The sequence below is a fragment of the Zea mays genome, chromosome 4, assembly GCF_902167145.1.
Source record: "Zea mays cultivar B73 chromosome 4, Zm-B73-REFERENCE-NAM-5.0, whole genome shotgun sequence".
Lineage (NCBI taxonomy): Eukaryota > Viridiplantae > Streptophyta > Magnoliopsida > Poales > Poaceae > Zea > Zea mays.
Window position 1 is genome coordinate 204,478,883 of NC_050099.1, and position 25,739 is coordinate 204,504,621.

Here is a 25,739-nt window from a genome sequence, read left to right on the forward strand (position 1 = left end):
TTTGGTATTTGCCCATTCATTAGGGTTTCCTAACAAAAACGACACAGAGTTCACTTCGCCGGGAAAAGGAAAAATACACCAACTCCTACTGGGTCCAATCCGGCCCACTAACTCTCATACTGGGCTTCAACGCTCGACGCGGCCTGTCAGTCTTCTTTGACTCTTTCTGCACTGTGACAGTACACGTCTGCAGACTGCATGTCTGCATGCATGCATCTCCGAGCCGGGCTACGGCGTTTTAGAGGCCGTTTGGGACGGCTCTCCCGTGGCTCCAGCTCCGGCTCCCCGACGGAGCTCTCCCAAACGAGTCTACTGAAATAGCTCTTTAAAGAGAGCAGAAGCCAGTTTAGCTCCTAAAAGCCGGAGCCCAAAAAACCTTTTCTCACACCGGCTCCTCGCCCATCCCAGTGCGCAGGCACCACGTGCAGCCTCTCCCACCACGCGCAGCCTCTCACTGGCGTTCAGTAAAGAGCCGTTTTGTCAAACGATTTGTAAAAGACATCGGCTCTAGCAGAGAAGCTGCTCCTTTAAAAGAGCAACGGTTGGAGTCAGTTTTAAAGGAGCCAGAGCCCTCCCAAACAGGGCCTTAGAGTTTTGATGACTACTAGTGGCCAGTGGTAGTGGAGTGGCAGCCCACAAATTCCGGCAGATTTCCGAGCGTGGTGGGGGTCTGGGGGAGGTGGCAGTCGCTCCGTCGACGGGCTGCCCTCCATCACTCTCCTGCCATCCGTCCTGTTCGGATCCAGAACAAACCACTGCCACGCGCCCACGCCTCGACGTCTCCTCTCGATCTCGCACGTCCTGACCGGCCCATCGCCATCGCCACAGCATCGGGACCGAGCAGCTCGCCGAGGATGCTGCAGCTGGGCTGAGCCTGAGGAGAGCGACCGATCGAGAGATCATCGATCGAGGATCAGGGACGACTCAGGGTGTGACCGTCCGTGTGCGCGAGGTTGGGCGCGCGGGCAAAGATGGAGAGTTACCTGAACGAGAACTTCGGGGGCGTCAAGGCGAAGCACTCGTCGGAGGAGGCCCTGGGGCGATGGCGGAGCGTGGTCGGCGTCGTCAAGAACCCCACCAGGCGGTTCCGCTTCACCGCCAACCTGGGCAAGCGCTCCGAGGCCGCCGCCATGAAGCGGTCCAACCAGGAGAAGCTGCGGGTCGCGGTGCTCGTCTCCAAGGCCGCGCTCCAGTTCATCCACGGCCTGCCGTCGCAGGGCGACTACGCCGTCCCCGCCGACGTCAAGGCGGCCGGCTTCGGCGTCTGCGCCGAGGAGCTGGGCGCCATCGTGGAGACCCACGACGTGAAGAAGCTCAAGTCCCACGGCGGCGTGGACGGCCTCGTATCCAGGCTGTCCACCTCGGCGTCCGACGGCCTCGACGATAGTAACGAGCCGATGACGGCGGCCCGGCAGGAGCTCTTCGGCGTCAACCGCTTCGCCGAGGCGGAGCCCCGCAGCTTCTGGGTCTTCGTGTGGGAGGCGCTGCAGGACATGACGCTGATGATCCTCGCCGCCTGCGCGCTCGTGTCTCTAGTCGTCGGCATCGCCACCGAGGGGTGGCCCCACGGCGCGCACGACGGGCTAGGCATCGTCGCCAGCATCCTGCTCGTCGTCTTCGTCACCGCCACCAGCGACTACCGCCAGTCGCTGCAGTTCAAGGACCTGGACAAGGAGAAGAAGAAGATCGCCGTGCAGGTCACGCGGCGCGGGTACCGGCAGAGGCTCTCCATCTACGACCTCCTCGCAGGCGACATCGTGCACCTCTCCATCGGCGACCAGGTGCCCGCCGACGGGCTCTTCGTGTCGGGCTTCTCGATGCTCATCGACGAGTCCAGCCTCACCGGGGAGAGCGAGCCCGTGGCGGTGAGCGCCGAGAACCCGTTCCTGCTGTCGGGGACCAAGGTGCAGGACGGCGCGTGCAAGATGCTGGTCACCACCGTCGGCATGCGCACGCAGTGGGGCAAGCTGATGGCCACGCTCAGCGAGGGCGGCGACGACGAGACGCCGCTGCAGGTCAAGCTGAACGGTGTGGCCACCATCATCGGCAAGATCGGCCTCGCCTTCGCCGTCGTCACGTTCGCGGTGCTCACGCAGAGCCTGTTCTGGCGCAAGCTCGCCGACGGCTCCTGGCTCAGCTGGACTGGCGACGACGCGCTGGAGCTGCTCGAGTTCTTCGCCATCGCCGTCACCATCGTGGTCGTGGCCGTCCCCGAGGGCCTGCCGCTGGCCGTGACGCTCAGCCTCGCGTTCGCCATGAAGAAGATGATGAACGACAGAGCGCTCGTGCGCCACCTGGCGGCCTGCGAGACCATGGGCTCCGCCACCACCATCTGCAGCGACAAGACCGGCACGCTGACCACCAACCACATGACCGTCGTCAAGGCCTGCATCTGCGGCAAGGTGAGGGACGTGAACAGCTCCGTGGAGACCAAGACGCTGCCCTCCGACCTGCCGGCGTCCGTCGTGGCCATGCTCCTGCAGTCCGCCTTCAACAACACCGGCGGCGACATCGTGCTCGACCAGGACGGGAGGCGCGAGATCCTGGGCACGCCGACCGAGGCAGCCATCCTGGAGTTCGGGCTGTCCCTGGGCGGCGACTTCGCGGCGGTGCGCAAGGCCAGCACGCTCCTCAAGGTGGAGCCCTTCAACTCGGCCAGGAAGAGGATGGGGGTGGTCATCCAGCTCCCCGGCGGCGCGCTGCGGGCGCACTGCAAGGGCGCGTCGGAGATCGTCCTGGCGTCCTGCACCAGGTACCTGGACGAGCGCGGCAGCGCCGTCGCCCTGGACGGCGCGACCGCGGACCGCCTCAGGGCCACCATCGACAGCTTCGCCAACGAGGCGCTCCGCACGCTGTGCCTCGCCTACGTGGACGTCGGCGACGGGTTCTCCCCGAGCGAGCAGATCCCGACGGACGGGTACACGTGCATCTGCGTCGTGGGGATCAAGGACCCCGTCCGTCCCGGCGTGAAGGAGTCGGTGGCGATCTGCAGGTCCGCAGGCATCACCGTCAGGATGGTCACGGGCGACAACATCAACACGGCCAAGGCGATCGCGCGGGAATGCGGCATCCTGACTGACGGCGGCGTCGCCATTGAAGGCCCCGACTTCAGAGTGAAGACTGAAGAAGAGCTGCAAGAACTGATACCAAAGATACAGGTGGGCAGATAGCTAAACTACTTATAGCTTGCCTACATTTCCGGAACTCATGCTTATCTACCTGGTGTTTTGATCTAGGTGATGGCAAGATCTTCGCCGCTTGACAAGCACACCCTGGTGAAGCATCTACGAACTACGTTTGACGAAGTTGTCGCGGTGACCGGCGATGGCACGAACGATGCACCCGCGCTACACGAAGCCGACATTGGGCTTGCGATGGGCATTGCTGGCACTGAGGTACGTACGTACACTATTCACTCCAATTCATTCTCGTAGACTTATTACACTATTAATTCTTCTGATGTCTGTTTCTAATGTTTGTTTGTTTTTTTGTTTGAAGGTGGCCAAGGAGAGTGCCGACGTCATTATCCTCGACGACAACTTCTCCACCATAGTCACTGTCGCCAAATGGGGGCGATCGGTGTACATCAACATCCAGAAGTTCGTGCAGTTTCAGCTGACAGTCAACGTCGTCGCTCTCGTTGTCAACTTCTCCTCAGCTTGCTTGATAGGTAAGCTTCCAAAGAACTGGTGAAAGCAATCTGTCGCCATGCATGCTTGCTTGATCTGCTGCTGCTGCTGCTTGTGTTGTGGATCCAGGGAGCGCTCCCCTGACAGCCGTGCAGCTGCTGTGGGTGAACATGATCATGGACACGCTGGGAGCGCTGGCGCTGGCCACGGAGCCTCCGAACGACGAGCTGATGAAGAGGACCCCCGTGGGGAGGAAAGGGAACTTCATCAGCAACGTCATGTGGAGGAACATCATGGGGCAGGCCCTGTACCAGTTCCTCGTCATCTGGAGCCTGCAGTCTCGAGGGAAATCGCTCTTCGGGATCGAGCGCCGCGCCGACTCGGACCTCGTCCTCAACACCATCATCTTCAACTGCTTCGTCTTCTGCCAGGTACGGTACGGTCAAGCGGGAGGCTCTCTCCATTCGTCTTTGCTGTCTGCATGGGAAGCTCGCTCTCTACTCCACTGAAGTACCTTGACAACCATAATATAATGCAGGTTTTCAACGAGGTGAGCTCGAGGGAGATGGAGAGGGTGAACGTGCTCCGAGGCATCCTAGACAACAACGTGTTCGCCATGGTGCTCGGCAGCACCGTGGTGTTCCAGTTCGTGATCGTCCAGTGCCTGGGCAGCTTCGCCAACACGACCCCTCTCAGCGTCGCGCAGTGGGGCGCCTGCGTCGCCATCGGGTTCGTCGGCATGCCCGTCGCCGTGGCGGTGAAGATGGTGCCGGTGGAGTAGGCGGGCCTCTCGATCTCTCTCGGAGTTGAGAAACTGGAGGCAGGCAGGCGGGCAGTAGTTGTTGGCTTGAAATGTCTATAACAGCAGTATTCTTTTTTTTTTGTGGTAAGAACAGAACAGAACAGAACAGGCTTTATCCATCTGTGATTCTTGTTAAGTAACCCTAGTTAGGGTTATGTGGGCAAATACCTGCTTTGTCCCTGAGGGGTCTCACATCTCTATATAAGGAACATGTACACCACGTCATAATACAGAGATCAGAAAGAGGCCAGAGGTCCAACCCTGTATCCAGTGTCTCGTGTGTTTTCTCTGTCGTGCTTATGGGAAGGGAGACGGATTCTCTACATCTTCTCGCGCCTCTACTGCTGACGGAAGGGAAGGGAGCGGATCCGGTGATCCGTGGTAACGTAGTTCTCAACACGTTATCAGCACGCTCTACCGCGACGTTGCTGCGGATCAGATCTGCATCAACTCTACATCAAGCCGGCAGGTCTCCGGCCTAGCTGAACTGTCCTACGCGACAGGCTTCGATTCTCCCTCTACGTAATGGAGTGGTATGTTTGCATGTCTTTCTAAGTCGATTGGATCTACTGTTCTCGAAGAACAGGCGGTGCGGCGGCCCTTGCAGTGGCCTCCGTTGCTTTTTTGTGGAACGCCAGAGCCGGCCACGCATGTGAGCCGTCGATGTCTCGTCGTGCTCACACCGGCCTCCAGCCTGCAGCTGCAGCAGGCCTAGATCAGAGCCTACGTTAGAAATCAAAGGGTTCTGGTAGCTGCGAAAGTGTAACCGCGTGGGTGGCAGCTATGGGCTGTGAACCAATCCTGATAAGGACGTGCGGGAAAGAGAAGAAAAACCGGATCTGCATGCCACGAATAAGCAGCTACCTCATCCAACCAAAGTAAGAAAAGATCCAGTCAAAGTCAAAGTGCATGAGGTGCATACATGCAATGGCCATATTGCATGTGCGGTCAACAGAAAAAGCTATGGTCGTGGGATCCATAGACCGCTTATGCACATAGGATAATAGCGCCTCCTTAGCATTTTTTGATTTAATTCGACTTAGTTGCTAATCTCATTTTTGTTTTTTTATATAAATAAAATTCCGGCTGAATTTATATAGATTTATAATTATGCTCCCTATTATTAATTCTATGATATTTCATGATTAATGACGCAAATAATAAATAAAACTAAGCATGTTTTTCTGTCGCAATTTATATCTTCATTAATTATTTCCTGTCGCAAATAATTAGTGCAAAAATACATGCTTGAATATGGTAAAATGCTTGTGACACCTGATGTGCTATGTTCATGCATTAGTTCTAGAGTTTATTTTCTGCTTTTATTTCCCGTAGTAGATAATTGGCAGAAATTATTAAAACGTGTGAAGGCTATATTGTACATACTCAAATCACTCTAAATATTTGAGTTGCGTTGAGCTTTCAGACTCACGTCGAGCGATTAAATTGTACAGTGGATATTCGGACACACTGATTAGTCTATGTTATTATCAGTTGAGTTATGGCATTAGATGAGCATTGGTTGCGCCCTGACAACATGACACAGTATTTGTGTCGTAAGAACTTGGTTGCGTCATGTGATTGCTATGTTGTACTCTCGCTTAATCGGACCACTCCTGTTGAGTTGGACCGGCATCGCCGAGTCACGTATTTTTTGCATGCCCTATAGGCACTGTTCGTCTGTCGTTATCACCGAGCCACAATTGCGTCTGTTGCGCACGTTGTGCGGACTTGTCGCGTACCTCGATTACCGAGCCACAACTGCGCCTGTTGCGCTTGTTATGGAGGCTTGTTGTGTTGTCGTAGCCCAGATGGCCACACACACGTTGACGCCAGATACGATAGAGCTTGTACTCGCGTGGATTGTGGTGGGTCGTTCAAGCCCTAAAGTCACATTACGCGCAACCTTCGTAAACAATTTTGTTTTCACTTTATATTTTGTTTGATTGTGTTGTGTGGCATCGTATATTTATATATATCGTCAAGTGGCCATAACAACTATATTAAATCTAGGAAATTAAATCGAAATACAATGAAACACAGATAAGTTAAATCTCTGCTCTCTCCTCGTGCATAAAGTTTTACCCGAAGTAACCTGAAGAAATTCAATATTTTAATGCATGAAAGCCTTTTTGGCACAGAAAATATCACAAATTGGGATTATATTAGTAAGCAAAAAGACCTTACCAAATGATTTAAGATCAGAAATCTCAGTCATACATTGCTCAACCAGATGTTAGCACATTGCTCTCTTTGTCGTTAGATGACATGAAGCAAACTATGAGATAAAAGGACATTTAACCGCTAACAACACGAAGTTGCGAGTATACCGAGAGATTATTCTGAGAATTTTTTCACAATGTTGGTGTGAAAACCATAGTGAGTTCCCGTCGAACCACTTTACTTGTTCCATCTAGGACCTCTATGCTTGTGTCGCATACATCTCTCGGAATTGTAAATACTTATAGTCACTGAATTGACTCGGGATAGTCCTTTGACAAGTTTGGTATACATTGTAAGCTAAATGGTAAAGGTCGGTCCTGAATGGACACATACCTGGGGTTTATGTAGCCGAACTACACTGAATTCCACCCTTTGCATGCTTACCATTATCTACCTCTGATCTACCAGAAGTGAGAAGAGTAGACAAATAACTATGAAATCCCACATCACCACAGAGCTTGAAGCTAAATTAGACATTAACATGTTCTTGGTCCTCGGAGCCAGAAGAGTCATATGTCTTTACCACTAGACTACTAGTGATGATAATTTGTGATAGAAATACGAAGATCTTGTAGAGACTTGTTGTATCCTCTCTACCCCTGATGATTTCTTCGTATGAGAGCAGTACTATCTGTTGTTGAAGATGGATCCTAGACGGATACCAATATTGTTTCGTTCTTGCCAAGCAGTTATCATCATTTACTTCATCAAAAGCTAGTTAAATGGTGATTTTTCCTAGATAAAATGAATTCTTGGTCTTGTCTGTTCTATTCCAAAGCTTCTCTTTTTGCTGAACAATGAAGAGATCGAAATAATGCTATATAGAACAATTTGGTATATAATATGAGGAGAAATGTTTGCCCTGCTGGCAACACCACAAATTAATAACTATTGTTATAAATTCTCTCTCAAAATTATAATACCTAAAAATGTTGCATAAATCGATACCCAATTTCAGAACGGTATGAGTAATTGGGTAAACCATGGGCAATAATAAAAACGAGCTGGACTATACATCTCTGCATATAAAATTATCTGCTTGGCAGCATTGGCATGATGTCGTGCACTTTACTACCGATATAAACACACATTTTTCCTATGTGCCTCAAAGCACAATGCAACCAGTGAATGTCCTTGTGAGCGCTAGACCCTGATGGTCATTTTACTTGTTGATCTGAAGTCAACTAATAGCTCCAAACGACGAATGGTATGCATGAGCCCCTGAAGGACCCTCATGGATAAAATAGTGTTGCGCATATCAGTCTAAATCTTAATGATTATGCATTTGGTAGTAATAACAATAAGTTTGCAGAATTGTAACCTGAAGCAACTTGTTGTTGCGTGTCTCGCTGGATGTTGAGACTAACCCTTCATTTTGAAGGACAAATATGTAGTATTCATGCCACTACATAAATCTAAGTCCAAAGCTCACTGCATAAAACCCCTATCTGTAATGTGCGTAAGATTTCCCAAATAAATCACCACAATAGCATACATTGCCCACAACTGGATGATTGTGGTTGGGGATTTTATCTGTATGCTTTTAGAACATCTCGGCATTAGGGGGAGGAATGCCCATATAATGCAATGCCTCAATATTCTATTAAACGCACAAAATCCAAACTGAACCTGTCGTTCAGTGTGTACTCCTGTGCATATGGAGTTTGCCAGAAATCGTTGAGGATTAACCATATTGGTTTGAATGCTTCTACCTGATGTAGATGTGGATATACCCGGGATTAATATCATATCCACATTTGACTTATTGGCATTTGATCTATTCTCGGGGACGCCTGCGAATATGATCCATTAGCCTTAGTCGAAGCATATGTTATGATTGCAGATTTATGTGGTCTGTAATAACTCTCCTCCGATGAACTCGCCCTGCTGGTAATTTGCCTCACAAAGAGGTTCATCTTGATGATGAAGTTCCTAGCAATGCGCGCAATATCATTGTGCTAGGAATACGGAACAATGAATTTTTCGTTTTTGGGAAATGACGAAGATCATTATTAAATGTGGGAGACAAATGTGTCGACATCTTTCTTGCCTCTCTAGATTGCAAATGGATCCAAAACAAAGTCCTAGGCATGAGTGCTTGAAGCTCTCTTATCGGGTCAATGATAAATGCAATCGAGGTTGAACCAATAATCGCAAAATGGAAGTCGCGAGCTTGAAATTCGGACATTTATGGGCACTATTGAAATAATGTGTGGTGAATGTGATGGTTCAAGTGGTCTAGTGAGAGACCCAACCCACATATGTGTTGAATAAACACAGTTCCACTATGTAATATATCTGGCAAATGGCATGAATTAAAATATGCAGTTAATAGGATTCTGAAGATCCGTCATGAGATCTTAGGAGGACTCATATCTTTGAATTATAAATATGCAACATATAAATCTTATACCGAATAATACATTCCTGATGAATGATCACTCTCCTATGTAGGGAGAATATCTCCTAGTTGAGACTATCGTTCCCAGATGGAACCTATCCAGAAGAAACAAAGTCTGTGTTGAACACCAAAGTTTGATAATCCCTATAAAGGGATAAAGACCCATACAGACCCGAAAAGGAATAAGATGAGGTACCAAAGGACTTGAAGTTCACCGAATAAGCACATGTGCATTCCATGAGTTTTACTCATGGTAATTTCTACTAGATGTGGAATTACGGTATCCTCTAAAGCCCTGATGGCAGAAACCTATAAGGTTTAGGTGTTACTGGCAAAATATCCCCATTATGCCAGAATGACAGACTATAACGATGTATCTGATCGATGAAAAATCCCTGATGGATTACGATCTTAGATGGACTTTTGTGACACCATCATAGATGTTGCAATGGATGAACGCCTCGAGCGATGTGTCATATTTAGAATATGTACTATTGCAACTATATTATCCCCTAAGTCCTATTGAAGGACATGTTATTTGCTTTGCACAACTATGCATAAATTGTGGTGTAAGATAGAAAATGATAGCACCCCAACCTCATCCATTCTCGTTATTCCAGATGAACAATGAGACATATATCTTGAAGAATATGCTTGAGTTATGAGGGATAATGACTTTAACATATGTCATCGTCAGGGGGAGCGAATGCTTATATTGATCACAACTGTGAGACAATAATTGTCATATTCTATGCCCTGAAGGCGTGAGCTTGATGATCAATATGTGAACCTTTATGGAACTTTCTATCATATATATAGATCTAGTCGATCGAACACCATCAGTCAAAGTGGCTTATTTATATTGATACGTGCACTTACCTCGTATATCCTAGAAGTGTGTAGAGGTAAAGTTCCTGAAATAGTCCTTGCAAGGATATGCAATCCGTTTGCTAAATCTTTATGTGCATATACTTCGAGAAGAAGATGTTTTGCCTTATTGATACAGTTTTGCAAGGATTAGGGGGAGCACATTTCTAAAGTTAGCCCTTGTAGAAGATTCGATAGAATCTAGATCCCAAAGGATCGAAATCTGTCCCGATGACAGTTGTTGTACTCTTTTTCCCCTTAGTGAGTTTTCTTGAAGTTTCTCACATGAGGTTTTTAACGAGGCAACAAAGTGCAAATGTAATTTGTATTACCATGCACTCTTTCTCCACATTTTTTCCACTGGGTTTTTCGGAGTTTTAACGAGGCATGTGTTGGTCGCGGTATTCGCCCAAGGGGGAGTGTTAAGTAATCCTAGTTAGGGTTATGTGGGCAAATACCTGCTTTGCCCCTGAGGGGTCTCACATCTCTATATAAGGAACATGTACACCACGTCATAATACAGAGATCAGAAAGAGGCCAGAGGTCCAACCCTATATCCAGTGTCTCGTGTGTTTTCTCTGTCGTGCTTATTATGGGAAGGGAGACGGATTCTCTACATCTTCTCGCGCCTCTACTGCTGACGGAAGGGAAGGGAGCGGATCCGGTGATCCGTGGTAACGTAGTTCTCAACAATTCTACTACATTTGGTGTTTTTCTTGTAACATGCTCCTTGCTACATTACTGCATATGTGGGCCAGCTGAAGAACTGAAATTGTGGAGCGCTACTTAGGGCTGTCAGTAGCAGATCGCGTACCTACTTGGAGACAGGCCCATCTGCATCTCCGAGGCCCAACAACAATTGACGCCCAACATCCAAGCCATTGTTGTGGGCACTGGGCGGCAGCAGCAGCACCTGGCAGCCCGCGCCGGGACAAAACTCAAGGCACTACGTGCGAGCGTAATCATGGCATCGATGGGTCACATCACATCACATCGACTGCCATGGCCATGCATATCGCCACTGCCAGCCAGTCCGCAGCCGGTGCTCCACCGTGCCTAGCTGGCTGGGTGGGATTGGCCAGCAGCCTGGACTGCTGCGGCTTCAGGCTCACCTGGCGTCCTGCCGGTTTAGGATAGCAGGAATGCAGGATACAAGTTTTTGTCATAAGCAACCGACCCATTTTTTGTCTTAAAAAAAGGCCTAACCAACATCGATTTGTTGACGCAAAGAGCAGCCGGATGTTTCATATATCTTAGAATATATGCTTGACGACGACGCTTTAGTTGTTTTGTACTTTTGTAGTAGGACCATCAAAATATTGGCAGCAGGCCATATTAACAGCAAAGAAAACATCTACCCGTGTCAATGTGAGGTACATGCATGTACAATACTCATGTACGCAATGCAAAAGGCATTTTTGGGCTCAAGCGGTGTGCCTTCTATAGAAGACAACCATTTTCACTAATGAACATAGGTGAGCTAATTGGCTTGCAATCATTTATATCCGCCATCTTCAAAAGATTCTCGGTATGTTTTTTTGTTGTTGTTGAGATAATAACATTTAGAACCACTCCCAAATAATGCTAAAAGGTTTCCACCAAAAAAAGGTTATTGGAGATAGGCTAAATTTTTTTTAGAGGGGAGCTGTTGGAGCAAAGAAAATCACTATTCTCTACTAATATCTGTTTTGAGGTTGCTTTACGGAAAGCTGCTCTTGATAAAAGAAAATAACTCCATTACATGTAAAAAGTATTCCATGCTTTATCCTTGTAAATTTTAGGTGTACATTGCCTGATCACGTTTCTGCAAACCCTCATCAGCAAAGCCTGAACGTACGGTTTATCCATGAGACTGTCGGCTGCGCTTGTCTTTCAGTCAGTCAATCAGTCAGTCAAATGACTGTTACCCGACCGAAAGCAGCAGCAGCGGCTGCACTGGATCGGATGCATGCATGTGTAAATAAAAGAGCTTTTTTTCCCCGCGCCTGCCTGGCTGCAGTGCACTCATGGCTCGCTAAAGCTAGGTCGGCTATTGTCATTTGTCAGTCAGTCACTCACGGCCAGCGAACAGTGACAGCATGCATGCATATAACTAACGCGGATGAGTGAAAGAAAGAACAACTACGAGTCTACGACTGTTAGCTACCACCACCACCAAAGCGAAGCGAAGCGAGCCGGCTGCATTGCATGCATTGCTCACGTAGTACGGCAGGAACTCATCGACTTTTGATCGATCAGCCGCAGCCCACAGTGTGCTGATAAGATACACTCAGAAATATCTCTTAGAACAACGAAAGTTTTCTCACAGAAAATTGTGTGTGTGTGTATATATATATATATATATATATATATATATATATATATATATATATATATATATATATATATATATATATATATATATATATATATATATATATATATATATATATATATATTTAAAGCACCAGTTTCAACGGTCGTCATGCGTCATTTTTTTACAAATAACCCCTCACAGTTATTTCAAATTAATCCGTTGCGCGTCTATAGATATCAAACGATGCCCGACACGGGCTAGATGCACGCGGGCCATAACTATGGCACAGACACGTCATGTCGGCCTGCTAACTGTGTCGGGCCAGCCCGTTAGCCCGTTGATCCATTTAATTAAATCAGCGTAACGACGCCCGACACGGTCTAGATACACGCGGGCCACAACTATGGCACAGGCACGTCATGCCGGCCTACTAACTGTGTCGGGCCAGCCCGTTAGCCCGTCGATCCATTTAATTAAATCAGCGTAACGACGCCCGATACGGGCTAGATGCACGCGGGCCACAACTATGGCACAGGCACGTCATGTCGGTGGGCCAGCCCGTTAGCCCGTCGATCCATTTAATTAAATCGGCGTAACGACGCCGGACACGGGCTAGATACACGCAGGCCACAACTATGGCACAGGCACGTCATGACGACCTGCTAACTGTATCGGGCCAGCCCGTTAGCCTGTCGATCCATTTAATTATATCAGCGTAAAATGTTAAAATGAAAGAAGGGCGGGAGACACTGGGTGAAACTGTCTAACCAGTAGAACATCACGCTAAAACGTTTTTAATATTGAATATAAATTGTATATAGGTATATACGTTTTTTTGTAAAATAAAAATAATCGTGTCGGGCTCGGCCAGCACTACGGGCCGAGGCTACAGCCCAAGCACGACACGACGTTCTTGGCTCTTGCAAGCATTAGGTCGTTTCTGAGACCACATTGGCGCAATAGACTACATGGTGTTTGAGGTTGCTGAATTGGATGAAGCAGCAATGATTTATCACACTAACAGCAAAATGAAATGTTATTTGTTGGTTTTAAACGTTAGTAACTACTACGAATTAACATAATTTATATGGAGCGCATCCAGTTTTTATTGATGCCTGACTTTAGCAATCACTCCATATTTTGATCTATCTTTTTTATAAGTTTGACTTCATGGGACTTATTTTAGAAACTTGATCTCACAAACTTTCTCTTATTTGGTCTCTTTGGTCTCTGTATGATGGAATTATATCATTTTATAATCTTTGTTCATTCAGTCAATCGTTGTGGACTCTCTTCTACTCGCTCACTTCATTGGTCGTGTTGTACCAAGACATATTTGCATGGAGTAAACAATAACATCAGTTAGCCAAATCAAAAAATATATTATACAGAGAGCGGAGACAATCAAATAAAAAATCTTGAAAATTTTTTGATGGATAGTTTACGTGGGTATTGTTGTAAGCCGTCGCAATGCACGGGCAACCGACTAGTATATATATATATATATATATATATATATATATATATATATATATATATATATATATATATATATATATATATATATATATATATATATATATATATAAAGGGATCACCTGACCGGTCAAAAAAGAGCATGTACTACGGTGTGGCAACAGGAAAAGGGAACACTACTGCTTGATGGTGGTGTCAACAGGCCAGGATGCGATGTGACACTGACACAACAACAATAGTCCGCATTATCATGTGGGCTGTGTGCACATCAATATGTATAGGCTGCATGAGTAGTGTTGTTCTGAAAAAAACCGGTTCCCGTCACCCAATCACGGCTCAATCATAGAACCAAGCTACGCCCATCTATCTATATCCTGCAGCACAGCACAGCGCAACAGAAACAATCACTCCCGGCCTGAATGCTGTGCTGGTCAGTTGCATCGTTGGGAATGGGACCCCCCCTCCCTGGACTGGACTGGAGGTTTTGCCTGGTCAGAGCCAGAGAGTACAGGCCTGCCTGCTCCTCTAAATCTTCTCTTCTCCAGATTAGGACATGTTTAGTTCCTTTAGTCACTCTTCTAAAGTTACTTTAGTAACTAAATTTCAGTCATTGAAGTCTCTTGTTTACTTTCAGTGACTAATGGAAACAAACTAAAGAGGTGTTTGTTTGATATTATAATCTGCCTAGATTATATCATCCAATGATTTTTGTTCAAAATTTGTTGGATGATATAATCTGGATAGATTATAATTTCAAACAAACACGCATAAGGGGGCCTTAGTAGTGTGCTTGGATTCCCTTTTCCAGTCCACACACTGCACGCAGAAGGGCATCTAGAAGACAAAATTGGAGTGCTTGCATTGCACATGCATGCATGATGTGTGCTCAAGGAAAGCATGCATGATCCTTGAAGGAGTAGATTTCATATTGCTACGTAGTACGTACATAATGGTAAACAGACAGAGAAGCACACAAGCCACATGAACATTTCCATCTCCGACAATCGACGTGTTCTTATCATTAGAAAGTGTAATCGGCGTCAAACTATGCATCGATGGAGGGGGACCAAACCGAAGAAAGAAGGAGAGAGAGAGAAGAAAAGGAAAAAGGCTAAATCAACAACAATCACCAAGGGTAGCGAAAACGAGTCACAATAATCATCGAGAAAAGAAGAAAAAAGAAAAGATGCCTGGCTTTCCCGCATGCCAAATACTAACAATCCGCACGTATCGCCGGGGACACGTATTTGCTCCGATCCTTCTTCGCCAGCCCGGCTGCGGCTGGCTCTCCTAGCCCGCTGCTGACGACGGCGAGCTCCATAGACGATGGCTTAATTTGCTTGCTCCGAGAAGAAGAACGGCGACTTAATTAGAAGGCGAGAAAGGAGAAGCTAGCTACAGGGGTCACCGGAGCGGCGGCGGCGGGCCTCTCCGGGCAGACGGGGCCTGGTGGGACGGCGCGTCGGCGGTGGCATTGTTGGCGGCCTCCTTCATGTCCCGGCGGCCGGTGAGGAGCAGCTAGCTGCTGGGGCCTGGGCAGACGAAAGCGCGTGTTTGAGAGGGGGATAGAGTGGGAGGGGAAGGTTTGTTTGCACTAGAGAGAGAGAGTAGGGATGGCAACGGGGAATTCCCCGTCGGGTTTTAGCTCCCCAAACCCGTCCCCGCGACAAAAAAATTTCCCCGCGGGGATCCCCACGAACGCTTGCGGGGGACATTTCTTCCCCATCCCCGTTCCCCGCAGGGATAAATCCCCGTCGGGGATCCCCATCCCCGCTTAAATTATAAATAAATCGTACTTCATTTGTTATTAATGTAAAATATTGTCACTTATACACATTGTTAAATGTAAAATTCATTATGTGCACATTAAAATCAAATGTATTTGTACAACGGGTGATCTCTTGACAAGGTAATTCTTTACTTTTATCATTAACTATTACATGAAAACATTGTCATATGTAAGTTTAACGGGTCCCCGCGGGGAACGGGGATGGGGAATGCTTCCCCATCCCCGTCCCCGTTTACCCGTCGGGGGAGAACTTTTCCCCATTTACATCCTCGTGGGGAAAGAAACTTCCCCATCCCCATCCCCTAATAGAGGAATTCCCCGCGGGGAATCGGGGATCGGGTCCCCATTGCCATCTCTAAGAGAGAGAGAGAGGGGCAGGCGCAGGCCAAGGCCGCCAAGCCAATGCCGATAGTATAGTAGGCATTTAACCACACACACGCAACCTAGCAAGAGCTCGCACAAGCCATGATCTTCTACGCCTGCACACATGTGGCACGCCTATCCTGAGCCAGCATATACTCCCTCCGTTTCTTTTTATTTGTCGCTGGATAGTGTAAAATTGCACTATCCAGCGACAAATAAAAAGAAACGGAGGGAGTATAATACAGTAGTTAAACAAGTAAAGGCAGACGCGCAGAAGATCTACTCTACTGTTCGCATCGCACAAGCAAGTGACCAAAGAGCGAACGAGGTCCGAGGCTTTTGGTGATCAAAGTGGACAACGTAGTGCTAGTGGTCCAAAATCCCTTCACCCACATGCATGCGCTCTTCCTTCCAGCTTCCCCAGCGAAAGGCGGGAAGAAGCCGTGACTCCGCGTGAGCTTCTCTCTTCTACGGTTATGCTCGGCAATCCCTACTACTACAGAGCTTCATTTTCAAGGATCGTCCTTCATGACACGCAAAACTCGTAGGTTTATTTCCCTCGTAATACCATGAAAACCACTCAAACTGATCGTTATCCTACCGAATGGCCGTGACCATCCAAGTCCAACACGAGAAAAAGTCACACGCAGCACAACGCTCCACATAGTATCACCCTACTAGTTAAAGAAGAACGAGCGACCGAACGAGCTATAAAATAGAGGGTCAGACTCATTTTCAACTCATATTAGTTCTTTTGTATAAGATAAAAAGTGTAATATTATTTTTGTGTGCCGTCACAACGCACAGACATTATACTAAGGTGCCGTTTGGTTCACGAAATGTAACGTAAATGGTAATGTTAATGATTCACACTCGAATACTGGTGGTGTACAAGTTTGAATAAGTCGGTATCCATTTCTAGTGTTGTATCGATTACGGTTGGACTTAAACAAACATAATATAACGTTATCGGTTACCCATTACGTTACCAATATGTGAATCAAACGATGCCTAGTTAGTAAAGATGGTCAAACGAGCCATCCGGTACAACACTGGCACTAGCACTATTATGCACGACACTATTAAGCACTATTAGTAACCGTGTGGTGCGGTGCGGTGCCGACACTAGTGCCTAACTATCGGTCTAGACACTATACTATAGTGCCTAATCGTGTCATTGCCGGCACTATAGTGAATTTATTATGAATCGTGCTGGTCTAAACCGTTTAATCGTGCCACTATTCACTACTGGAATCGCCGGCTTTGCCGAGTGCCTGAAGCACTTGGCAAAGCCTTAAAAACACTCGGCAAAGGCTTTGCCGAGTGTCGCACTCGGCAAACAGGGCTCGACATACAGTGCATCGGCAAAGCCTTCTTTGCTGAGTACTTTTTTCTCGGGCACTAGGCAAAGAGGTTTGCCGAGTGCCAGGGAGCACTCGGCAAAGAAAAGCAGCCGTTACGGCGCCGGGTTGACGGAGACGGCGTCTTTGCCGAGTGTCGGCCTGACAGCACTCAGCAAAGAATCCGCCAGAGGGGGTCCCCATGTCACGTACTTTGCCGAGTGCTTGGTATAGCACTCGGCAAAGCATGTTTCTTTGCCGAGTGCCATAGACATTACACTCGGCAAAGAACCTATACCGGTGCCCAGGTTTTGGTTCTTTGCCGAGTGTTATGACCTTTACACTCGGCAAAGCACCTCTTTGCCGAGTGTCACACTCGGCAAAGTGACCAGTATACACCTTTTTATTTGTTTTTTATATTTCATCCAAACAAACAAAAGATACCACATATACATCACATATATACATTACAAATATCAACACAAACATAAATATCCAACACAAACATAAATATCCAAGTTCTCAATGCAAACATAAGTATCAAGAACATAAGTCTCATAAGTCTCAAGCTCTGACATAAGTATCCAACACAAACATAAGTATTCAACACAAGTTCTGAAGTCTAAACACTGAAAACATAACTCTCATGTAGGTGGGCGGTTCGACTGGTACTGCGTTGGGCTGAACTCTTCATGATGGTTGTTGGATGTCGCCCTAGATTGACCCTGCACAGAGAAGAGATTGCATGTGTTATACCAGATGCATTACCAACATCTAACTACAATTTTGATACTCATAGGAGTATGGAAGATAGCAGGGTCAACTGTAGGGAACAATGGAGGTGGCGGAGCGAAGCCCTGTGCGGCGCCAAGGCTCTGCATGTACTGGAACATCTCTGCCATCCTCTGATGATCTGCCAGGCGAGCCTCCCGCTCCGCCATTATCCTCGCCTCCATCTCGTGACGTTCCGTCCTCTCTTCTTCTAGTTGGGTCTGTAATATTACAAGCCAACGTTATAATAACTCAAAGAGAAGGTATATAACTCAAGGAAGGACGAGTTACAGAAGCACTAACCTCGAGTTGTTGTATGCGATGCTGTGAGTTGTCGTGCCGAGGTCGTATGGCTAGACTCAAGCCCGTGCTCCTTGCTCTCATCTGAGACAGAGTGGGAGTGGAGGACGAGTCGATTGCCCCGTCGGCAATCCAGTACCGCCCATGTCTCTTGCATCCTCCGACCCTCATGAGCACGTCGGGGTCGATCGGCTCGGTGCTCGGATCATATTCTGGGCCATGGACCTCCTGCGCCATGGCGGTGTAGTCATGAAGGCGGTTGTAGACGGCGGAGTTGGTGTAGGCCTCGAGCCCGTCATCCGGGTTGTAGGTGACGTCGGACGTCGCCTTGCCCTTATGGGCCATAGCATAGGCCGAGAAGGTGGAGCAAGGCCGGCCACCCTGTGACGCCGACAGCAAGAAAATTAACGAGATAGTTAGAAATAATATCTAATCCAGTGCTATATACCTAAATAAAAAGAGGGCGTACCCATGCTTCGGCATATTGGCACAGGCTCCGACTGCCTTGGTGGTGGGAGGGACCTTGCATCATCATACGCCGTTCCCGGCTAGCGTTGTGCGCCTCGTCCTACTCAGTCGAACATGCTCTTTGGCAGAACGTGATCATCCGGAAGTAGGCTCCCAATAACCGTCAACAAGCCATCGAATGCGTCTCTACTCATGTTGTACTGCGACTTGAACGCCATTACACGCCCAATGGCATCCAGTTGAGAAACCTTTGTCTGGCCATGAAGGGGCTTCTGTGCCACGTCAAACATGTCGTAGAACGCCTTTGCAGTCGGCTCTGGCTCGTCATCCATACATCCTCCTGTGTACTGTGCCTCCTGATAGTCGTTCAACATATCCGCTACCCCCGCATCCGCGTCATAATCCTCGACACGTTGTCTCAGCACATCCTCTCTCGTACGATGCACTTCACCATGAAATATCCACCGAGCATAGCCCGGCGTAAATCCATTCTTCCAAATATGTTCTACCATGGCCTTCTTTGGTTTTCTTTTCCGGTTGGCACATTTGCTGCACGAGCATGGGACTAGACTCACTCCTTTAGCAGCTTCGCCATATGCCCGTTCCATGAAATCGTCGGTCTTTCTAATCCATTCAGTGGTGACATCGTTCCTTCCTCTACGGCCCATGTACATCCACTCACGGTCCTCCATCCTCTAACAGAAGCCTAGCAACAGAAAATTTCGGCAGCACCTCCCCTGCACGGGGAGGTTTCGAAATCCTGCAAATAAAACTATCAACACGATGGCTGACATCCACACATAATTCAACGGCACGATGACCAGCAATCAACAATACTACATATTAACCTAATCATACACGTACATAAATTTAACACAACAAGACTACATATTAACCTGATCATACACGTATATAATTAACTCAATATTAAACCTAATCATTTCATATAAATCATACACGTAGAACATAAAGCTTTTTAATTACAATATCACAAAACGAAAGCAAGGAATCACCTTGCAGGTTTGGTCGCGGGCGAGACGACGGGGCGCAGGCGAGACGACGGGTCGTGGGCGAGGCGGCGGGCGGTCGAGGGCACGGCGGCGCAACGGGCCGGCGAGGGCAGGGAGGGCAGGGCGGCAGGCGAGGTCGCGGGCAGGAAGGGCACGGCGGTGGGCGCGGCGCGGGCGCGGCGGCGGCCGTGGGCACGGCGGCGCGGTGAGGGCGTGGGCACGACGAGGGCACGGCGAGTGAGAGAGTGAGGAAGAAGAAGAACTGACCAGCGCTATGTACGAGTGCTTTGCCGAGTGCCCGTGATCTGGCACTCGGCAAAGATTTTTTTTTAATTTTCAAATACGCTTTGCCGAGTGCAGATCGGGGGCACTCAGCAAAGTTGTCTTTGCCGAGTGTCCCCTGGGCGACACTCGGCAAAGACTATTTTACAATTCTTTGTCGAGTGTCATTTCTAGACACTCGGCAAAGTACATTTTTATTTTTTTATTTTTCCAACCAAAATTTTTGTGGTGTGTTCCTACACTATATAGACCTACATGTACCATTTTGAGACAATTAGAAAAGTCTTTTCTATAGCTAGTAGATTTAGTTTGTTTATTTGAATTTTTTCGAAAAAATCATATTTCAACTACAAGTCACTCGAAACTTGGAAAACTGTGCATGCAAAAATAATATCCATGCTAGTTAGCACAAGTTACGACCGATTTCAGGAGCGGACCAGAAACTTCGAGCACCATGCTCACTCAACATGGTCGTGAACTTGCCATCCAGTTGTTTAAAAATTTTATAAAACACAAATAAACTCAGAAAATCATGAAACTTGTCCACGTGTCATGATATCATATGTAGAGGCTGTGATAAAAAAATTAGAATGTTTGAAGAAAGTTGTGAGACATTATGTGTAGAAACCTAAGAGAACTACACATGAAATCATAAAGTTTCATTGTAGATCTCTTAAGTTTGTACACATAGTGCATCACAGCTTTCTCGAAACTTTTTCAAATTTTTATCACAGCCTCTACATATGATATCATAACACATGGACATGTTTCATGATTTTCTGACTTTGTTTGTGTTTTATACAATTTTTAAACACGTGGATGACAAGTTCACGACCATGTTTAGTGAGCATGTTGCTCGAAGTTTTCGGTCTACTCCTGAAATCGGTCGTAACTTGTGCTAAGTAGCATGGATATCATTTTTGCATGCACGGTTTTTCAAGTTTCGAGTGACCTGCAGTTCAAATCTGAATTTTCCGAAGAAATTCAAATAAACGAATTAAATCTACTAGCTATTGATAACACTGTTATAATTGTCCCAAAATGGTACATGTAGGTCTACATAGTGTAGGAACATACCACAAAAAGTTTGGTGGCCAAAATAAAAAAATAAAAATATGCTTTGCTGAGTGTCCACAGAATACACTCGGTAAAGACCCTCTTTGCCGAGTGCCAGATATTTGACACTCGGCAAAGAATCTGTTTTGCCGAGTGCCGGCTTTTAGCCCTCGGCAAAGACTGACGGCCGTCAGCTGTAGACGGCCGTTAACGGCCCTTTGCCAAGAGCCTTCTTTGCCGAGTGTTTGCCGCTCGGTAAAGCAGTCTTTGCCGAGTGTTTCTCTGTGCCGAGTGTCCTGCACTCGGTAAACAAGCTCTTTAACGAGCACAGAACTTTGCCGAGTGCGGCGCTCGACAAAGTCTTCTTTGCCGAGTGCCCGATAAAAAGCACTCGGCAAAGCCGCCGGCACTCGGCAAAGGCCCGGAATCCGGTAGTGATTAGACACTACAACTTTCACATTTATATCGTTATAAAGTGAATTTGTTATGTTTAAAATTATAAAAAATCACAATTACATCTACATACTATCGGCTGGTCTAAACCATGCCTAAGCGTACCGACCGCTTAATTATGTCATGCTTTTGTCAGCCCATCATGTCAGGTGATATACCCAAGCACAACACTAGACTTATATTGTGCCGGCACTAATACTATATGAATCGTGCTCGTGTCGTGCCGAAGCACTAAGAGTTATACTGTACTTAGTGCCGATCTATCTATTAGTTATCATTGTATCGGGTTTCGTTTGCCCTCCAAATCTCTACTTTGGAAAAGCGAACGGTAGGCAGCTTTTCTAAGAAAGAAGAGGAGGGAGCACCGGAGCAGTAGGCATGTGGTGTTGACCAGGGCAGGGCCTCGACCTTGCATGTGGGATCATGCAGAGAGCTATGTGACGGACGGGACCTGTCATGCTAATAAACCCCGTCTCCTCAAAGACCTTCCCAGACCTTTTTCCCACCCCACGCACGTCTTCGGCTCCTGTTTGGTGCAATCGCATAACCGAGGACGCTGCAAGTCCAGTTGATGATTCTGCTACAATGTCCCTGTTAATCTTTTGGATTCTCCAGAGATGTAACGCTTTCGCTTTGGCGAAAAGGAATAAACCGATGCCTAAACACGGCTAAGCTAACGTACTCTATTCGGTGTCCTATTAGTTGTCATTTAGGACAGCGACACAGTCTCCAAAATATAACTTTGACTAATGTTTTTATATTAAAATATAAATAAATTCTTAATACATTTATACTTTTATAAAAATATTTTTAAAACAAATCGGTACATATAAACATTAGATTTTAAAACTAAATAATAAAATAGTTATTTGTAGTCAAAAAATTTTATATGTTTGACTTAAACATTGTCTAAAACGACAACTAATATAATACTAGGTGAGTGCCCGTGCGTTGCGACGGGAGTAAAAAAATTTGTATGAAACATAGAAACGGAACGATAAATATCACTATGATATGCAAAATCCGTGTGGTAAACATTATCAATATCACACAAATTATTTCTAAAGAGTCAATTTCGAATTTTGTAATGACAGACAAATGTGTCGACAACCATACACTAATCTAATCCTTTTTAGCGATATCGATAAGTCGATGTTGTATGTTTGCAGGGATGACATATCGGTATGAATTGTCCTCATAATTTAACAGACTAATCACAAAGTTTATTCGAAGAATCTTTGCATCCTACACACAAAGACAGTAGAGAACAAAACGTCAAATTTGTATTATGTAATCGGAATGTATGTTTGAACCTGAAATGAACGTACTACACTCACCCTAATAAATGCCACGGACACAAATTAGATCCGAGCTAAAATGCTTTGGGGCCATAATTTAGGGATTCAACTGAAGTTTCCATTTCTCTTTTGTCGTTAATAGTGGCTACACAACTGGTAAGGAAACACGCATAGAAAAGAAGAAAACGAGAAATGATCACATGATGGAGGGAAGGGGATCACAAGCATGATGGAACCAGGCTGTGTGCAGGATACGCGGGTGGCAGCGCGGCTAGGAAAGCAGGGCACGCATTGAGCAGCGAGCATGCGACAAGGGAACGTGTAGAGGAAGAAACCGACATGCGGGGTCCATTTGTAAGTGAAATAGATAGGGAAAGGTTGGGATTAGTTGGGTTTTCAGGAGTGGCCTGAGTAGACCAGCACAGCCGTGTGGCGGGCGAGCGTGCCATGCATTTTTTTATTTTTATTTTATATCCTTTCAAATATAGAAGTACTCTTAGCTAGTTGTTAAAGTACTTTTTAGATGCTAATTGGAAAACATGACCAGGGTTCAATGGTTGTTTAGAATATCTTAGTTCCAAGTTTGTAATGCCATTTTCACGCATGGGGTGATATAGAATCAATATTACTAACACAGTTTCATTTGAGAACTTTATCCTCGGTATGATGTGGCCATGTGGGTATATGAGATCTGAATACATGCAGAATCACATAAGACAATGAGGGGAGTCTAGACAAAATAAAAACTCACATGAATGAAACTCACGGAACAAGCGCCGACATAAATAAGGACACAACAGTTGACAAAGTATTACAGATAGCATGCTACGTACCACAGATACAAGTCAACCAAGTCGACGACTTACACAAAGTATGGTACACAATAACGTGTTGCATTTGTTCAATCAGTAAAATACACATGGTTGTTTAAACTTGAAAATTTATAGAACAATGAGGATCATAATGAGCAGTTTCACTAACGACGGCGGTTAGCTTATGAAATCTGAGCTCATGGTAACAACCAAAAAGGGGAGCAGTATCACTAACAGTAGCAGCGAACACTCTAAAATGCACGAACTCAGCACCACCAACACAGAAGCAGCTGACTGGGTTTCTAAAGTCTAACTAAGGTGAGCAATGTCAACCTCGCTGAGGATCTTGAAGGTGGCCACCGCATCGAACTTCTTCCCGTCCTGCCACTCGTCCTCGTCCTCTAGGTTGTTGTTGTCGTCATCCTTGTGGGTTTGGCATGATGGGGAGGATAGGTCATTCACGCTCTTCGACCTGCATAGATCATTGACCAGCATAGCCACCTGATAGAGGTTGGAGATCTCCACGACCATGATGTCACCCTTCTTGAGCAAAGGCTGCTTCCATGGCTCTCGTCGATTTCCATGGCCAAGCAGACGAACCAAGTAACATCAGACCTTAGCAACAGACAAAAAAGGATGATCATATCACTGTACTTCTACCAACATGGGTGTAGCGACCTGTTTAAGGTACCAAGGCACCGCCACTGATTTAAATAGAAAAAAATATGTAACACAATGGAGTATTTCTCAGATAGTAGCATAGGAAAATTAGGAACAAGCATTAATGCCTTAGACAAAAATCAAATGCATGCAATTTTTTATCACCGAATATATCATTGACTTAGTAGGTAGCCATACTAATTACCAAACCTATTTTCCAAATCCATAGCACGAGTAGCATACATATCGCAAACATCAGGAATTATGAGACATGAGAAAAGGGGGATTGGTTTCATACTTTCATATACCTCAAACAACAATAACAGTTCGTGGTGTAGATAAAATCTTATTTCCTCCGAAGCCTGGCATGCACGCTGTAACTGGTTAACTGTTGTTTCTATCTTCTACCACAAGGGAAGTATACAAATCCAACATTAGTGTAAAAATCAGTAGCGGTGATTATTGATATGTAGAATATAGAAACAGTCATATGTCTGGGTTCGATCCAATCACGTTGAAGTATCTAATTTATAAAGAGCGGTAAACATGTTAGAACTATTCCATGGGTTATAATTTAATATAGGTTATTGAAAACAAACCTTAGATCATGACAGCCATGTCTGGTTGCTCCTTTGATTTTGTAAAATCTAGGATGATGTCCACTGTCATTTTCTTTGCCTTGCCATATGGGTTGATAGGATTCTACGATGGTTTAGAAAAAATATTAGAATCATGATATCATCTATAAAATTAAGGAAAGTAAAAGCTCATGCATTTAGAGGATAACCTGGGCATTCCATGGATACTCACCAAAATTATACGATCATGATACTCATTAATCTTGATATGAGATTACACATAGTAGAGAACCTGAGATAAAATACCTCTATTTTTAGTAGGTACAAGACAACTCAGTAGAAAGAAGCACAAGGCTACAAAATAAGATAAAGTTAGTTGAATAAGATCATTATTTAGGTCACTAACTGATTGTGTACTACAGTAAAAGCTTATATCAACCTCTCAAAGATAAAAGAGTTTCATGATTTTGGCTGTAGTTGTAGCCTACTAAACAAATAGCAAGCATCAGAGTGATGATTAGGTGTGTGAATGATGAAACTGGTTGCATTTAAATTTAGGTCACCAAGAGCATTCAACACTGAAAATTTTACTCTTGCCACAGGAAAAGAAATATCAGAACATATAAATCATCGGTATCAGGCTTGGCAGCCCTCAGTTGCATTCCCAGCATCTCCCTACCTAGGAACTCCACCGAGTTGGCTGCCTCCTTGAAACCATTTTGTTGGCCTTGAGGAGCTCCCATCACCACCATGCCTTTGTCGAGCATCTGATCATTCTAGAATTTGACCAAAAATAAGAGAGACCAATTCTAAAATAAAAATGAACTGACTTACTATCCGAACCTGGTGCCATTATCTTTTTCTA

The 25,739-nt window shown here is 46.1% G+C and overlaps 1 protein-coding gene and 1 long non-coding RNA gene across 2 annotated transcripts; one reads left to right on the plus strand and one right to left on the minus strand.

Moving 5' to 3' along the window:
* Positions 1 to 587: 587 nt before the first annotated feature.
* LOC103654477 (calcium-transporting ATPase 10, plasma membrane-type) lies at positions 588 to 4,596 on the plus strand. The gene is made up of 5 exons (XM_008681307.3): positions 588 to 3,158; positions 3,237 to 3,395; positions 3,499 to 3,670; positions 3,759 to 4,060; positions 4,168 to 4,596. The coding sequence occupies exons 1-5, from the start codon at positions 972 to 974 to the stop codon at positions 4,408 to 4,410; spliced, it is 3,063 nt and encodes a 1,020-aa protein (XP_008679529.1). The 5' UTR covers positions 588 to 971; the 3' UTR covers positions 4,411 to 4,596.
* A 20,184-nt stretch (positions 4,597 to 24,780) lies between these two features.
* LOC103654480 (uncharacterized) lies at positions 24,781 to 25,170 on the minus strand. The gene is made up of 3 exons (XR_002268870.1): positions 25,107 to 25,170; positions 24,896 to 24,998; positions 24,781 to 24,819 (listed from the first exon to the last, which is right to left on the minus strand). It is a non-coding gene; the product is annotated as an uncharacterized lncRNA (long non-coding RNA).
* Between the last annotated feature and the right edge of the window lie 569 nt (positions 25,171 to 25,739).

Excerpts from the sequence above, each read along its gene's own strand:
- LOC103654477 (XM_008681307.3), top strand. The coding sequence starts at position 972 with ATGGAGAGTTACCTGAACGAGAACTTCGGGGGCGTCAAGGCGAAGCAC. Across the intron at positions 3,159-3,236 it reads AACTGATACCAAAGATACAG|GTGATGGCAAGATCTTCGCC; the intron begins GTGGGCAGATAG and ends GTTTTGATCTAG. Across the intron at positions 3,671-3,758 it reads CTCCTCAGCTTGCTTGATAG|GGAGCGCTCCCCTGACAGCC; the intron begins GTAAGCTTCCAA and ends TTGTGGATCCAG.